This window comes from Hippocampus zosterae, chromosome 1 (genome assembly GCF_025434085.1).
Source record: "Hippocampus zosterae strain Florida chromosome 1, ASM2543408v3, whole genome shotgun sequence".
Lineage (NCBI taxonomy): Eukaryota > Metazoa > Chordata > Actinopteri > Syngnathiformes > Syngnathidae > Hippocampus > Hippocampus zosterae.
In genome coordinates this window covers 3099371-3114743 of record NC_067451.1, presented here as the reverse complement: position 1 = coordinate 3114743, position 15373 = coordinate 3099371, and the positions used below count along the sequence as shown (strand labels likewise).

The window sequence follows — 15373 nt, the reverse complement described above, 5'->3', positions numbered from 1 at the left end:
CAGTAGGCGGGGGACACCCTGGATCAGTTGCCAGCCAATCACAGGGCTTACTAAGACGAACAACCATCCGCGCTCACACTCACACCTAGCGACAATTTAGAGTGTTCAATCAGCCTGCCTTGCATGTTTTTGGAATGTGGGAGGAAACCAGAGTACCCAGAGAAAACCCGGGGAGAACATGCAAACTCCACACAGGGAGGCCGAAGCTGGAATCGAACCCGGTACCTCTGCACTGTGAAGCCGACGTGCTAACCACTGGACTACCGGGCCACCATTATTATTATTATTATTATTATTAATATATAAAAGCAGATGGTTGTTTATTTTAATTCAACACAAAAATAATCAACTTTCTATGGCAATTAATGACATGCTGTGTCAATACGGAATGCAGTCATTTTAATTTCCAATAAGTGACCTCTGAACCATTTTACATTGGGGTTTATTTTCTTCTACTCGATGTATCTTTATATCAAAAGTGAAATGCCCGTCATACGCTGTATTCCACTCAAAGCTGTTCTGCTCAACCTGCACCAATAAGACTCACCCTGAACACAGATCGCAGACCAGCACGCCACTCAAAAAAAAATTTCCAACTCGCTCCCGCTAAACTGACCCGGGCGAGCGCACGCAACGTAATCTGATTAGCGCGCAGTCAGGATTACCCACAGAAGCAGATGGAGCTGTGAGGTGGTCGTCAAGGTTTATTTTGAGCCAATGAGCGCAAGATGAAGACGGATTAAATCGCGCATTGTCCAAGCCGAATGTGCAGACGTTTTGGAATTTTTGACCAAGCAAGGTAAATTCCAACATATCCATGTTGCAGTTGTATTATAATATTTTTTTTTTGTAAGATGAGAACAACAAAGTGCCACATGGAATCGGATGACATCATTTTAAATACACAGTAATGAGTTTTTGTTTTTTTTGATGCTGTGTTATTTAAAACCCCATCCAGGTACTTTATACTGGCTGCTTGTGGATCGTTGATGTGATGTCCCCCATGGCGGACGAAACGGCGGGGGACCTCCCGGTAAGAGACGTGGGTCTGATAAGGGGAGGACTCATGCCGGCTGCCGTCCCAGGTTTGTTCCGACTCGTCCAGCCGAGAGGTTTTAAAAACCAAAAACCGCATCGATGAATGTGCCCCGTCTGAGCAGAGGCCATAAGTGACGTGAAGCCGTGGAAGAAGCATCACATCATGATTACGAAAGGTGATGGAGACCACCGTACGGTCTTTATCTCCAAGCTCTTTTTGAGTCTTTTTCTTCATTCGTCCATCCAGATCCCCAGCGGGTTTTTCGCCTGCCCAGGGAGCAACTGGAGGATCTTTGCCTCAACGTGCAAGAAGAAAATGTGGTGCTGAGAAATCACACACGAGCGCAGGAGCAGAAGATGCGCAGGTGAGCGCGGCAATCAAGCGCAAAGCAGCGCATAAAAAAAGTCTTGAAAACGTCTCAAACTGACCGAGCGGTTGATCCCCCCCCACCCCTCACCCCCAAAGGATGTCCACGAGGCTGATGCGTCTCCGTCAAGTGGGGACGTGTCCCAGCAGCGCCAAGGAGAAGGACATGGAGGACGACCTGCAGGAGTTGGAAAATCGCGTTGCCGCGCTGGAGAGCCAGAAAGCCGTTTTACGCAACAAACTCAGCCTGGCCAAGCAGCAGATTGTAGACCTGGGGGGTCGCACGGCATCCAGGTTCAGCAAAGGTGTGCTGACGGTTCTTCCTGGACCGCCTCCCACGTGTTTAGATTAAAAAGACACTTTGAGCTTTCTGTCTCTTCCTCCTCCCCGAAAGGTACAAAAGGTAGAGAAGTGGATGGGGGAGCCAGCAGGGCGGCCCACACGGCCCCGCCCCGTTACTGTCCCCCGATGGAGGACACCAGAGGAGACGCGGACAAATTGTGAGTGGGGAAATAGAATAACCGAGTTCACTTGAAGCCCTCCGTTACCCCCCACCCCACCCCCTCTCCTACTCCCAGCAGTGTGGGTGAGCAGGTGAGGGTGATGGAGCTGGAGCTGACCGCCCGGACCTTGCGGGAGACGCTCAGAGAGAAAGAGAAAGAGATGGAGGGAACCGAGAGAGAGATGAAGAGGCAACAGGCGGAAAGGCACAGGTCAGAAGAAGCGGCCACGTGTAAAAATGTAGAAACTTGGACAAGCCTTTTGGATGAAAAGTCAAATGTCTTTCACGGAAGAGACGTGGAAGGATACGGAATGACATTAAATGAGGCGGGACGGGAAGGAATGCTGATTATTTGAGGGGACGTGGACATTTTTGGCATGCTGAAAATCACCATCAAGGCGAATTCAATGTGCTGAATGTTTAGAATTTTAAATTGGAACAAAGATGGGTATCTGTCTTGTCGAATGTGGACTTGGGAATTGCGGAGGGAATTTTAGTGGGGAAAATGGTCCATTTTTAGTCAGTGGGAATTTTTGGCAAGTTGAAAATGGTTCTCGAGGCAAAGTGAATGTTGCCGAGTGTTTTGAATTTTAAATGATGTGCATCTCTTATGATGAATTTTCCATTTTTGCCTGAAAATGTTACATTTTGGGAAAAACCGTGAAAATAAGAGCCTGCAAGGGATGAATTTTATTTTTCGAATACCGTTATGTTGAAATTGGAATGGGGCGGCCCGGTAGTCCAGTGGTTAGCACGTCGGCTTCACAGTGCAGAGGTACCGGGTTCGATTCCAGCTCCGGCCTCCCTGTGTGGAGTTTGCATGTTCTCCCCGGGCCTGCGTGGGTTTTCTCCGGGTGCTCCGGTTTCCTCCCACATTCCAAAAACATGCGTGGCAGGCTGATTGGACGCTCTAAATTGTCCCTAGGTGTGAGTCTGAGCGTGGTTGATTTGTTCGTCGATGTGTGCTCTGCGATTGGCTGATGGTGTCCCCCGCCTACTGCCCGAAGACAGCTGGGATAGGCTCCAGCACCCCCCGCGACCCTAGTAAGGATCAAGCAGCTCGGAAGATGAATGAATGAATGAATGAATGAATGAAATTGGAATGATGTGAATCTGATGAATTTTGTGGATGTCGATACATGTCCAGATCACGGGCAGAAGAAAAATAGGAACAATGTGTATGATTCCAAATTCGTGGATCGCTATGACGTGGATGGCTGAATATCGACTCATGAAATTGAATTTTTTTTGTCAGTGCGGTTGTGACGCGTGCAGACCAACAAAATTCATTGAACAGTGACAACCCATCCAAGAGACAAGAGAAAAAAAAATAATGACTGACAGAGAGAGACGGAACGGGAGGGAAGCCTGACGGGACACCGGACGGCACTCAGATTTTCTTAGATGAAAAATAAATGGATAAGAAAGGACGGGGGGGGGGGGGGGGGGGGGTTGTGGGGGGGGGCAACAAGTCCTAAACTATGTTCCTATAAAGGAAGGACACATGGGCGTTGGGTATCAGGCGGTGGAAATTCCAGTCCAGACAAACTGGACGGGCCATCGCGGCATTGACTGTGCGCTAGCCGCTAGCGGCTGGCCGCTAGCCGGTAGCCACTAGCCGCTAGCTGACAGGAGGCATTGAAAATAACGTTGTGCGTTGCCTTGCGTAAAAAAAAAAAAAAAGTTATTTTCTCCCTCTCTGGTCAGGATAAACATCAGAGAGAACGTGGACGTGATGTGTCTCCAAAAACAGCTTTCTGAGAAGAGCGTCGCCCTGAGGGTCACGCAGGACAAGATGGCCGATCTGCAACAGGTGCCAAACGACAGACCACGACTTTTGGTACAATGACAATACGTTACGTCCTCATGTTTTTTTTTTCTTTCCAGGCCTATGAGAAGCAACTGGAGGAGGTAGATGCAGACGCGGAAGTACGTCTGGCTGACCGCTCGTATTCACGAGTCAAGACTTTTCCTTTCCTTTGCAGACTCAGAGGTGCCAGCGTGAAAGTCAGACTCTTCTTTTGGAGAAAGTGGAAGAACTGAGCGAGCGGCTCAAGCAGGAGCGGCACAGAGCGCTGACGCTGGAGGCCGAGCTGACGACTGCCGGCGTGTCTCGACAGAACCTGGACAAGGTCTGGAGCCCAGAAGAACCGCGGCGGGATTTTCGTTGGTGGTGCGGCCGCTCGACAAGGCGATTGTTTCTCTTCTAGCTCCAAGATCGCATCGCCGACCTGGAAGCAGAGAAGGATCGGATCAAAGAAAACTACGACTCCCTGCTCGAGAGGTAAGACTCCAAAATTCATCCGATGCACGGGAAACCCTTCGATCACATTTGTGTTTCTTCCCCCTGAGTACTTTGTCGACTTACAACGGACGCGTCGACCACGCGGAAAATCGTATTGAGGTCGACGTGCCGCAGGAGGACCCGCAGGACGCCACGTGCAGGATGGACAACCAGATCCTGACGGCAGCGCTGCAAACCGAGAGGGAGGAGAGGGACCGACTCCGATCAGAGGCGGAGAAACTCAGACGAGAGAAGGAGACGCTGGAGGGGCGACATCGCGGTATGCTGACCTCTTAGGAAGACTTCAAGAATTCAAGAAATCAGGAATTCACATCTGGGAACCCGCCGCTTACGTCTTTGTTTAGCCAAAGTGAAAGATTTGGACCAGGAAATTCTTCAGTACAAAGAAGAGATCTCCTGCCTGCAGAGCAGACTGGACTCGGTCACCAAGGTGAACCGACATCCAAAGGACACGTCGCACATCTCCCTTTGACCTCGCTTTGAAACGATTCATTCTCCATCTCAAGGAGTTCGACATGAGCGACCAAGAGCTCAGCCAAACGCTTTTGCAGATCAAGGTGCGCAGGCAAAGAACCCCCCACCACTCATCCCCCAATGCTGGAGCTTTACAGAAGACTTCTTCTGATCTTCCCGCATTGGGGCAGGCCTTCCGGATGCAGCAGGAGAGCAAGGAGGGTTTACGTTTCCTCGGGCCCGACGGCGGCACGGAAGACCCCGAGCGGACCGACATGCAGGCGTTACACGCCGAGACCGTGCTGGAACTGCAGAAAACCAGGAGCCTCCTTTTGCTGGAGCACCGCATCAGTAAAGACCTTCAGGTGCCTTCGCGTTCCTCAATATCGGTGAGTCGCAAGACTTGGCCTCGCCCTGTTTTTCATCCAAAATGTTTCTCTCTGAAGAGGGAGCTGGACACGGTCAAGGAAAGGCTGGAGACTGAGAGGGCGCAGGTGAGGATGGCAATGGCGCGCAAAGACCAAGTTTTATCCCAAAGAGCTCTTCAGATCAACACTTTACAAGGTAAGGAAACACCCAACGTGTCCTCATCAGACCTTCGCTTGGTGGAAAGGGAAATTCTCTTCAACCGCTTGTGTTCTGAAGCCCGGTTGAAAGATTTGGCATACAGTACCAAGAACCGCAAAGGGACCGTGCCCATACAGTACACGTGGCCAACGAGTGACCAGGAAGTAGGCCAAGGCGTTGAGGACGACGTTTCATGCGCTCCGCCGAGGCTCGGAGAGTCTCTCTTGGAACTCCACATAAAGGTAAGACATTTGGAATGACCTCCCACTGAACGTTCGGCATCTTAGATTTGTTCTTGATTTTACTTGCTTAGTGCTTTCTACCTACCGCCTTGATTACCGATTCGTCTTACTGTTTATTGTGTATGTTAAATCGCTCCATGTACAGCACTTTGTATGCAGCGATGGCTGTTTGAAAGTGCTCGAGAAATAATCTTGACTTGACTTGACTTGACTTGACTTGACTCATTTGTATTCTTTGGCTTTTGTCTCAGCATGAGGCTTGATTTTTCGTTGGACTGTTTTTGTGCTTTCTACTGTCTTTGTTATTCATTTATTGTTGGAAATAGGCGGCCCACTGCTCGAGTGGTTAGCGCGTCGACCTCACGGTGCAGAGGTCGTGGGTTCAATTCCAGCTTCGGCCTCCCTGTGTGGAGTTTGCATGTTCTCCCCGGGGTCCCGCGTGGGTTTTCTCCGGGTACTCCGGTTTCCTCCCACATTCCAAAAACATGCATGGTAGGCTGATTGAACATTTCAAATTGTCCCGAGGTGTCAGTGTGAGCGCGGATGGTTGTTCGTCTCCGTGTGCCCTGCGATTGGCTTGCAAGCGGTTCAGGGTGTCCCCGCCTATTGCCCGAAGACAGCTGGGATCGCCTCCGGCACCCACCGCAACCCCTGTAAGGATAAGACGGATCAGAAAATGGATGGATGGATGTTGGAAAAATGATATTTGCTCCATGTACAGCACTTTGTTTACCGCGGTGGTTGTTTTCAAGCGCTCGAGAAATACATTTGAGTTGAGATGAATAAACACTGGGCGGCCCGGTAGTCCAGTGGTTAGCACGTCGGCTTCACAGTGCAGAGGTACCGGGTTCGATTCCAGCTCCGGCCTCCCTGTGTGGAGTTTGCAGTCTGCGTGGGTTTTCTCCGGGTGCTCCGGTTTCCTCCAACATTCCAAAAACATGCGTGGAAGGCTGATTGAACACTCTAAATTGTCCCTAGGTGTGAATGTGAGTGCAAATGGTTGTTCGTATCTGTGTGCCCTGCGATTGGCTGGCAACCGATTCAGGGTGTCCCCCGCCTACTGCCCGGAGATAGCTGGGATAGGCTCCAGCACCCCCCGCGACCCTAGTGAGGATCAAGCGGCTCGGAAGATGAATGAATAAACACTTGAAGCGTTATCTTGATGGCGAGATGTCGTTACCGAATCTGCCGTCTTTCTCTTTGAGGCTGCCACCTTTACCCCAGGCGGCCTTCGGACTATGGGCAACCTTCACGCAAACCGAGCTGAAGACACGGTGACCTTCTGCACCTACAGCCTTTTGGACTTTGAAGTTCACTCCACGCCTCTGGTGGCGGGAAGCCAACCCAACTACGGCTTCACGTCCCATTACGCTTTGACGGCCCGTGATCTGGGCAGGCTGCGGGTGCAGGGCGCGAGGGTCAGAATGGAGCTCCACCAGGCAATCGGCGGTGTGCGCTTTGTGACCCACGGAAGTGGCCACTTGTCCCTCATGGGGGCCGTGGAGAGGAGAGGGGAGCGCGCCGACGGCCAGGCCAACATCATGGGTTGGTGATTTTAGGTCACGAAAGAACGAAAAACTAATCAAAGACAAATTGAAACTAAAAAAAAAGACAAAACTAACAAAAAACACACCCCGCTTTTGTTCATGAAATAAAATTAAAAGGAAATATGTTTGAACTGAAACTACATCTTACGTGTATAAAATGTTTCAAACACTTCATCCCAAATTGGAAAATTTCCATGGGAATTTTCCGCAAATTAAAGCGTGATATATCACTTTCACGCATTGAATTTCGCACCCCTGCACTGTTGTGTCACGTTAAGGCTCCGAGGGGGAAGTCGTCGGTGTGGTGGATTTCTGGGCGCGCTTGTTCCCTCCAGCAGAGCCCCTGGAGGGCACGGCGGCAAGAGACAGCGATGGGATCACAGCAACCCAGATGATACCTGCTCACGTCACTCTGGGCTGGCGAGAAGGCGGCCATGCGGTAAATATGCTCATTTACCTTCATTTTTTTTTTTTAATCCCCATCCCCACTTTCTGCCCACAGCAGGAGTTGTACGACTACGGCGGCGGGATCCCCAATGAGCTGCTGCTGCTGCTTGACCAATGTGAGGGCCTTAGTGGGCGATGGCCCGGGCTACTTCCTGACGCATACCTGACCTACAGGCTCTACGACCTGCAGCCACACGTGTCCAAAACCGTCCCGGGCACCGCGGACCCCGTATTCCACGACACTGCCAGCTACCCGCTTGCCGTCACAGCAGATGTGTTGCGCTATCTGCGGTATGCTGTGAGATTGATATTTCAGACTCGGGCATTGTGGCAAAGTGCGAAAACATCCGCTCATTCGTTTGCGCAGGTCGAGCAGTCTTTGGGTGTATGTGTTTGATGAGAGCGATGATCAGATCCCGCCGGCCTACTTGGCTAAAACGCCCGTCCCGCTGAGAGCGCTTGCCAAGGGCAAGGAGATCACAGGTGTGTACACGTGGAAAGGGAAAAAAAAGGGAAAGAAACCAAAATTCAGGAAACTCATTTAGAAATCCAAAGGTGTTGTGCTCTTTTCATTCTTCAGTAGTGCCTCGCGATACAAGTGAGTTTTTAGATACAAGATGACAATAAGCAGCGATGTTACCCTTTAAGCAGCGAATATCCGAACCCAAATGGTCCAGCAACACGTGCTGAGACAATATAACAAATACTAACAGGCATATATTCTTTCTCCTCGGTAAGATAAGACTCATATTTATTGCCGTACTGAGAACACAAGAGAGGAGCTGAGCCTCCGTAACAGTCTCTTTAATGCTGTTTTCCCCGTTTTCTGGGTTCTTTAAAAAAAATCCATTTCACTATCCATCCATCCATCCATCCATTTTCTAATCCGCTTTTACCTCACAAGGGTCACGACCATGCTGGAGCCTATCCAAGCCGTCTTCGGGATGTACACCCTGAACTGGTCGCAAGCCAATCGCAGGGCACACAGAGACAAACAACCATTCACGCTCACACTCACACCTAGGGACAATTTAGCGTGTTCAATCAGCCTGCCATGCATGTTATTTGGAATGCGGGAGGAAACCAGAGTATGTTAAGGCACCAAAATTAAGCTGTTTTATTCCTTGTATATGTTGGCTCAACAGCCGATGAATCAGTAGTCGCAGTTTTTTTTTCTTCCAAACATGGGAATCGGCAACGGCCTGGAAAAAAAAAATCCAAATTGGTTGGGCCCTACAATAAAGTCCACTTCATCTCCAGGCAATTACGTGCTGCGCGATCCTGCCGGGGGTCCTCGGGGAACAGTCAGGGTGCTGATTAAATGGAAATACCCCTTTCAACCGCCGGCGGACGCCACGGGAAGCAGTGAGCGGAGACGAGAAGAAGCCCAAGGGTCACAGAGGACCATAGCCACGCCCAGGGTCAAGGTGTTGTTCGCATTCTTTCTGCTGGCTTCACCAAATGGCTGCGACTATTCTACATTTTCACTCGTTTTTCTTCCAGACGCGGACATTTGTGCCAGGACAACCGCAAACAAGACAGAGGAAGACGATAGCTTGCGTGAGCTTTCAGACGCACGACATCAGGGTACGCTGAGCCGGCTCATGCTCACGTTCCGACTGCTCTCTGTTGACAGCCTGCGCCCGACTCCATAAAACCGGTCGGCACCGAGAAATCTCACGAGGGGTCACCCGGGCTACCCGACAAGGGACCCTCGATTGCGCTGACCGCGTCTTCTGATTCGCCAATGACAAAGTAAGTTATACCTGCAGGAATTCAAGTACGGTTATCCCTCGTTTTTCGTGGTTCGCGGCGACCATTAACTCTCATTGGTCGATGTCGTGCTGGGAACCAATCACGTGTCTTTTTTGAGTGCGCATGCACATGACAGGACAGGTATGCGCAAAGCCTTCGAGTCACGTCAGCTCTTTGTTCGGCATGAAGGGAAATCTCCTCACCTTTGCGCATCAACATGAAACAACGGGTCTTTCCCCACTATGGCTGCTTTATTATTTTAATTAAAAATATAAATAACATCTAATCATTTTAAAAAAATGTTAACTGATGTATTATTTTAATTAAAATATAAATAACATCTAATCATTTAAAAAAAATGTTAACTGATGTATTATTTTAATTAAAAATATAAATAACATATCATTAAAAAAATGTTAACTGATGTATTATTTTAATTAAAAATATAAATAACATATAATCATTTAAAAAAAATTAACTGCTGTATTATTTTAATTAAAAATATAAATAACATATAATCATTAAAAAAAATTTAACTGATGTATTATTTTAATTAAAAATATAAATAACATATAATCATTTAAAAAAATTAACTGCTGTATTATTTTAATTAAAAATATAAATAACATATAATCATTAATTTTTTTAAACGGATGTGTTATTTTAATTAAAAATATAAATAAGATATAATCATTAAAAAAATTTTAACTGATGTATTATTTTAATTAAAAATATAAATAACATATAATCATTAAAAAATTAACTGATGTATTATTTTAATTAAAAATATAAATAACATATAATAATACAAAAAAACGTGAACATTGAATATAACACTACTCCCTTCATTGAACTTTTAAGATCTCCAGAAACCTCATCCGGAGTGTCGCCGTTGAGAAAAAGCTCCGCGAGTGAGGTAGGAACTCACAGGAATTTACAGTATGACCATGGCGCTGACCTGGAAAAAATTGTTCGCACTGTGACCTGATTTTCAGAATATCCCCCCTGTGGATGTGGTGTCAGTGGATGAAGTGGAGGAATTGGACGAGGAGATTGGTAGGAACACTCTGAGTTTGTGTGTTGCTTTCTAAGCAGGCTAGTGGAAAGTGTTCTTTTTTTTTTCCCCAAAAAAACTGTGGAGCAGCTGAAGATTCGACAGAGTCTTTGCATACCTCAACAAGTGACCTCTTCATCGTGCCATCCAAACCAAAGAAAAGACAGGTAAAATAAATGCCTTTATTTTAAAACAATCTCATGGTAAAATCGGGTTCCCTCCCTTCAGGGAAACAAACTGAGAGTGGAGATCCTGTCCTTGACTTTTGAACCCTCCTCTCACGTGGCGCTGGACAATTTGGTGCAACGCGTCTTCGTGGAATATCGTTTGCTTGGCGTCCCCATGGAGACCACCGAGACGCCCGTGTCCCTCCGCAAGCCCGCGGCGGGGGAGGAGATTCACTACAACTTCACACGAGGTAATAAGAAGAGGAAAATAAAGACAGTGTGTGGCTCAAGTTTGCTTTTGGCTGATGGACAAATTCCTCTCTTGCTCCGCAAGTCATCTATGTGGATGGGTCATTGTCGGCCCCACTCAGACGGTATCTGTACGCCATGTTGGAGGGCAGTGACCCCAATAGGCGCCGGTATCGTATCTCAAATTCAAATTCAACTCAATTTTCCTGAGGTATTCCGCTTCACAAATCTCGGAGTTTGTTTTTACGCAGGTTGAAGTTCACAATCGTCAGCGAGCCGATGGACGACGATGAGGAATGTGCGGATGTCGGCTACGCTTTTCTGGATCTGAAGGAGCTGCTGCTGACAGGAAATGATGTCATTGAACGGCAAATTGACAGTAGGCCTTTCTTCGGCAGTTTATCCCACTGCGATAAGGAAGCAGATTGCGTCACTCTTTTACATCTGCATGTTTTCTCCAGTCGTGCGTGTGGATGAAGAGCGGGAGGTGATTGGATTCTTGAAAGTGTCAGTGGAGGCAGCAAAAGCATTGAGCAGTATATACAAGGAGTTTCAGCAGCCAGAGGAGGAGGGCAGCGAGCAGGAAGAAGAGGAGGAGGAGGAAGAGGAGCACAGGGAGGAAAATGACATTAAAGTCATTGAGGACAATGACAGTGATTTCTGAGGGGGAAAAGCTGTCTGATTACAAACTTTATAAAGCCTGTGTGCAATTCTGATTCATGTTAGTGTACTACATATTTGACTGAACAACGCTGAGCCTTTATATTGGTCATTTCTCTGTGTATGTTGAGGTTATATCATAAATTATTCGAGTTCAAAGCTAAAGGGGATAATCAAACAAACTATGATTGATTTCAATTACTGTGCTCGTAATTTTGTGGCTGTGGTTCTGAGTATAATAAAAACTTTTAAGGAGATTTCCAAGGACCCGTGAACGCATCATACGTCAGCCCAATTCACCAATCACAGTCGCACCTGCTGTATTTTTTTTTCATACTTATTTCAAATCAAACAAATAAAAACTTCCATGGGCAGGATTCGTTGCACGATTGTGTGTTTTTCACTGAAGCCTCCCTCAATTTGAACACGATACCACATTGGTGTCGAAAAATTACATAAAACAGGACAGGAGAAACTACGAAGGTAAAGTTAGCTGTTTTTCCTCACCCGTTTCCACAACGGTACATTATCAAATTAGCAAGTTTGCTAATATCAATCACATACAACGACGGTCCAATTAGCATATTTTTTTTCTCCATGAGTCTTAAAATTAGGATAAGCCTCACACTGAAAAAGAATCCTGTTTCTTTCTTTCTTTCTTTCGTTTTCTACCACACAAAGAAGGAATAAATGAAGTTTATCAGCCACCAGCTTGTCAGCCAGCTTTTCCACAACAAGTTCATTGTGGTGTTGGGAGACTCGAGTAAGTATCTCACTTCTGTTCATATTTTTTCTCACGTAAGAGAAGATAAGAAAACCTTTATTAGTCTCGCAATGGAGAAATTCCCAATTCACAGCAACAAAGTTATGAAAGGAAGAAGTAGAAGAACAAAATATAGTACAACAAAACATGTGAAATGGGTTGCAAACCTTAGAGTAAAAAGCCCCAAGATTAAGATTTAGAAATTTAGGAAATTTAGGGCGGCCCGGTAGTCCAGTAGTTAGCACGTCGTCTTCACAGTGCAGAGGTACCGGGTTCGATTCCAGCACCGGCCTCCCTGTGTGGAGTTTGCATGTTCTCCCCGGGCTGCGTGGGTTTTCTCCGGGTGCTCCGGTTTCCTCCCACATTCCAAAAACATGCGTGGCAGGCTGATTGAACACTCTAAATTGTCCCTAGGTGTGAGTGTGAGCGTGGATGGTTGTTCGTCTCTGTGTGCCCTGTGATTGGCTGGCAACCGATTCAGGGTGTCCCCCGCCTACTGCCCGAAGACGGCTGGGATAGGCTCCAGCACCCCCCGCGACCCTAGTGAGGATCAAGCGGTTCGGAAAATGGATGGATGGATGGATGGGGAAATTTACAGCCTCCAGCAGCAAGAATGTAGGTAGAAAGAAGAATTAAGAGGCCCGATTTAAATTTAGAAACAGAAGTAAATCTTGAATAAGATGGACCTTTGTTTCCCTGATTAATGTGTATCTCTCTGTATCACCAGTTCAGCGGTCCATCTACAAAGACCTTGTCGTGCTTTTACAGAAGGATGAATACCTCCACGCGGCCCAACTTAAAAGAAAGGCAAGTGATCATGAGAAATTCCTGTTTCTACGTGTGTATAACTTGTGCTCTTTCCAGTTGCTCTCACTTTCTGTCTCGCTGCAGGGTGAGATGAGCTTCGAGCAGGACTTTCTGGTAGAAGGAGGCTGCCTGAGCCAGATGCACAATGGAACGGGGTACCGTGAGGTCCGGCAGTACCAGTCCCCGCACCACCTGGTCCGCTTCTACTTTGTGACGCGCATCTACTCGGACTACATGAAGAGCGTCATGGAGGATTTCCGCCATGGGTTGAAACCAGATTTGGTCATCGTCAACTCCTGTGTATGGGACATTTCAAGGTAAGGTATGGAGCTCATTGTTAAGGCAGTTGAGCATACAAATCTTTTATTTTCGCTTCTATTGGTGCGGTTTGCGTTTAAGCATCCCAATTAAGATAAGATAAGATAAGATATCCTTTATTCGTCCCACACTGGGGAAATTTACAGCCTCCAGCAGCAAGAATGTATGTAGAAAGAAGAAAGAAGAAAGAGAAAAAACAACAAACATCTTCCAATTAAATGCAATATGAACACAAAATGGATAAATCGCAGTACTATTTACAATTTTCCTTCACATCATTTAATTAGCCGACTGCTGTGAGGCTGATGAATAAAAAATAACAATCATAATAATAATAATAATAATAATTAAATGATGTGAAGGAAAATTGTAAATAGTACTGCGATTTATCCATTTGTGTTCATATTATATTTAATTGAAAGATGTTGTTTTTTTTTCTCTTTCTCCTTTCTTCTTTCTACATACATTCTTGCTGCTGGAGGCTGTAAATTTCCCCAGTGTGGGACAAATAAAGGATATCTTATCTTATCTTATTATTATTATTATTATGATTGTTATTTTTTATTCATCAGCCTGACAGCAGTCGGTAGGAACGAGCGTCGGTATCTCTCCTTCTTGCAGCGCGGGTGTAACAGTCTCTGGCTGAAGGAGCTACCAAGTGCTGTCAGGGCGGGCTGGACTTACGCTGCGACTTGGCTTTAACCGAACCTCTTTGTAGGTACCATTCAAAATGGGTGGACGGGTACAAGGACAACCTCAATAGGTTCTTTGAAGAACTGCTTGGGATCCTGCCAGAAGAATGCTTGGTCATATGGAACCTCACCATGCCCCTGGGAGAGCGCATAAATGGGGGGTTCTTGGTTCCTGAGGTACAGTATCGTACATTTTATATTCGGAGCAATGAAACGGCAAACCTGCTGCCCGCAACGTATCAAATCACCGTTTAGTTTCAAATTGAACGAGGGGAATCGGCATTGTTGCCCTGCTCCGAAGCAGATCTCGCACATGGCGTCCCATCTGCGTCACGACGTGATCGAAGCCAACTTCTACAGCGGAGTGCTGGCTGAAGCCTTCAAGGTGGACGTGCTGGACCTCCACTTTCACTTCCGCTTTTCCCTGCAACACCGCACCAAAGACGGCATCCACTGGAACGCCCTGGCTCACCGCCAAATAAGCACGCTACTGTCGCTGCACGCCGCAGACGCCTGGGGCGTGGAGTTGCCGCTTCGTTCTTTGGGTGATGATGAAGGCATATTGAGACGGTGGCGGGTTTTATTCAATGCTGACTCACTCCACTTTTTTCCTTTAGTCGACTTTTCGGTCGCCTGTCCACCGCAGGGCTCGGAAAGTACCGGTAATCAACGTGATGGTACGATACTGGTTGAACTGAAATCATCTGTGGCCTTTCCAAAATGCATCTTGGCTCATTCTATTCCACAGCGAGGCCTCAAAGAATCACCTGGTCGCCTCGTCCTCGCCACCGTGGCTTGACGGACTTTGAAGCTCACCCGCCGCCAAGCTGGGACGAGCGTGCTGCTGACCACACACCTTACAGTCATCGTGGCTCTCTACCAAACGGTGCGCAATGCCGGTCAATAACATTCCGGTGCCGCCTTTTTGACGTGTCCACTCAGCAGCCCGTTGTTCTAGGTGGTGCAGATTACAACGGCCCATACGTGATGAGGACGAGGCGCACCAGATACCACTACATGCCGTATACTCATCGCAGGTCCAACTACCATTACTAGACTTCATTCTCATCTGCGTTGAAATGCTTCTGAAGAAAGCGTGCTTCTCCGCGAGGAGAAAATGTCCGTTTTGGGGTCAGTTCTCACACAATCTCCACATACATTGAATTTTTAGTGTAAGTTTAATATATTCAGTTTTTATTTTATAAACTTGCGTTTCATATTAAAGATGCCCTTCCAACATGATTTTTTTTTTCTTTTGTTTTATACACAAGGCTGTGAGGTTGTGCAGTGACACCGTGCAGGTGGATTTAACTCATGTAAAAGAACAAACTAACCCCCGTCCCCAAACTCTATGCATGTATGTCTAAATGTATATTGAGACTCATAAAATTATTAACGCTGCTTAGTCCCCCTCGGTAGTGGCCGTGAGTTGACAAGGCG

At 47.1% G+C, this 15373-nt stretch overlaps 2 protein-coding genes across 5 annotated transcripts; both read left to right on the top strand.

The window, feature by feature from the left end:
• Positions 1–494: 494 nt before the first annotated feature.
• rpgrip1 (RPGR interacting protein 1) lies at positions 495–11730 on the top strand. Of its 3 annotated transcripts, none has more exons than XM_052066952.1 (31): positions 495–799; positions 959–1085; positions 1161–1214; positions 1286–1403; positions 1505–1710; positions 1800–1905; positions 1987–2118; positions 3615–3720; positions 3795–3818; positions 3893–4039; positions 4118–4191; positions 4260–4471; positions 4557–4642; positions 4719–4769; positions 4857–5030; positions 5112–5229; positions 5311–5474; positions 6680–7019; positions 7300–7460; positions 7524–7759; positions 7836–7951; positions 8729–8895; positions 8972–9028; positions 9105–9223; positions 10085–10139; positions 10219–10279; positions 10368–10444; positions 10506–10695; positions 10779–10863; positions 10945–11072; positions 11155–11730. In XM_052066952.1, exons 2-31 carry the CDS (start codon positions 995–997, stop codon positions 11355–11357), a joined length of 3858 nt encoding a protein of 1285 aa, XP_051922912.1. In that variant the 5' UTR covers positions 495–799; positions 959–994; the 3' UTR covers positions 11358–11730. The 3 variants fall into 3 exon arrangements, with proteins under 3 accessions (XP_051922912.1, XP_051922901.1, XP_051922891.1); XM_052066941.1 differs by having other exon boundaries at positions 1984–2118; positions 7527–7759; XM_052066931.1 differs by having other exon boundaries at positions 496–799; positions 1984–2118.
• On the top strand, positions 11725–15175 carry fam113 (family with sequence similarity 113). Of its 2 annotated transcripts, none has more exons than XM_052067433.1 (9): positions 11725–11836; positions 12035–12116; positions 12844–12923; positions 13008–13240; positions 13960–14110; positions 14238–14478; positions 14551–14610; positions 14682–14819; positions 14901–15175. In XM_052067433.1, the coding sequence occupies exons 2-9, from the start codon at positions 12044–12046 to the stop codon at positions 14987–14989; spliced, it is 1065 nt and encodes a 354-aa protein (XP_051923393.1). In that variant the 5' UTR covers positions 11725–11836; positions 12035–12043; the 3' UTR covers positions 14990–15175. The 2 variants fall into 2 exon arrangements, with proteins under 2 accessions (XP_051923393.1, XP_051923404.1); XM_052067444.1 differs by having other exon boundaries at positions 11740–11836; positions 12038–12116.
• Positions 15176–15373: the final 198 nt, after the last annotated feature.

Coding starts and splice junctions, on each gene's coding strand:
- rpgrip1 (XM_052066931.1), top strand. CDS start 995: ATGTCCCCCATGGCGGACGAAACGGCGGGGGACCTCCCGGTAAGAGAC. Junction 5,031..5,111: donor GCATCAGTAAAGACCTTCAG/GTGCCTTCGCGT, acceptor TTCTCTCTGAAG/AGGGAGCTGGACACGGTCAA. Junction 9,029..9,104: donor AGAGGAAGACGATAGCTTGC/GTGAGCTTTCAG, acceptor CTCTGTTGACAG/CCTGCGCCCGACTCCATAAA.
- fam113 (XM_052067433.1), top strand. CDS start 12,044: ATGAAGTTTATCAGCCACCAGCTTGTCAGCCAGCTTTTCCACAACAAG. Junction 14,479..14,550: donor GTTGCCGCTTCGTTCTTTGG/GTGATGATGAAG, acceptor TTTTTCCTTTAG/TCGACTTTTCGGTCGCCTGT. Junction 14,611..14,681: donor TACCGGTAATCAACGTGATG/GTACGATACTGG, acceptor TCTATTCCACAG/CGAGGCCTCAAAGAATCACC.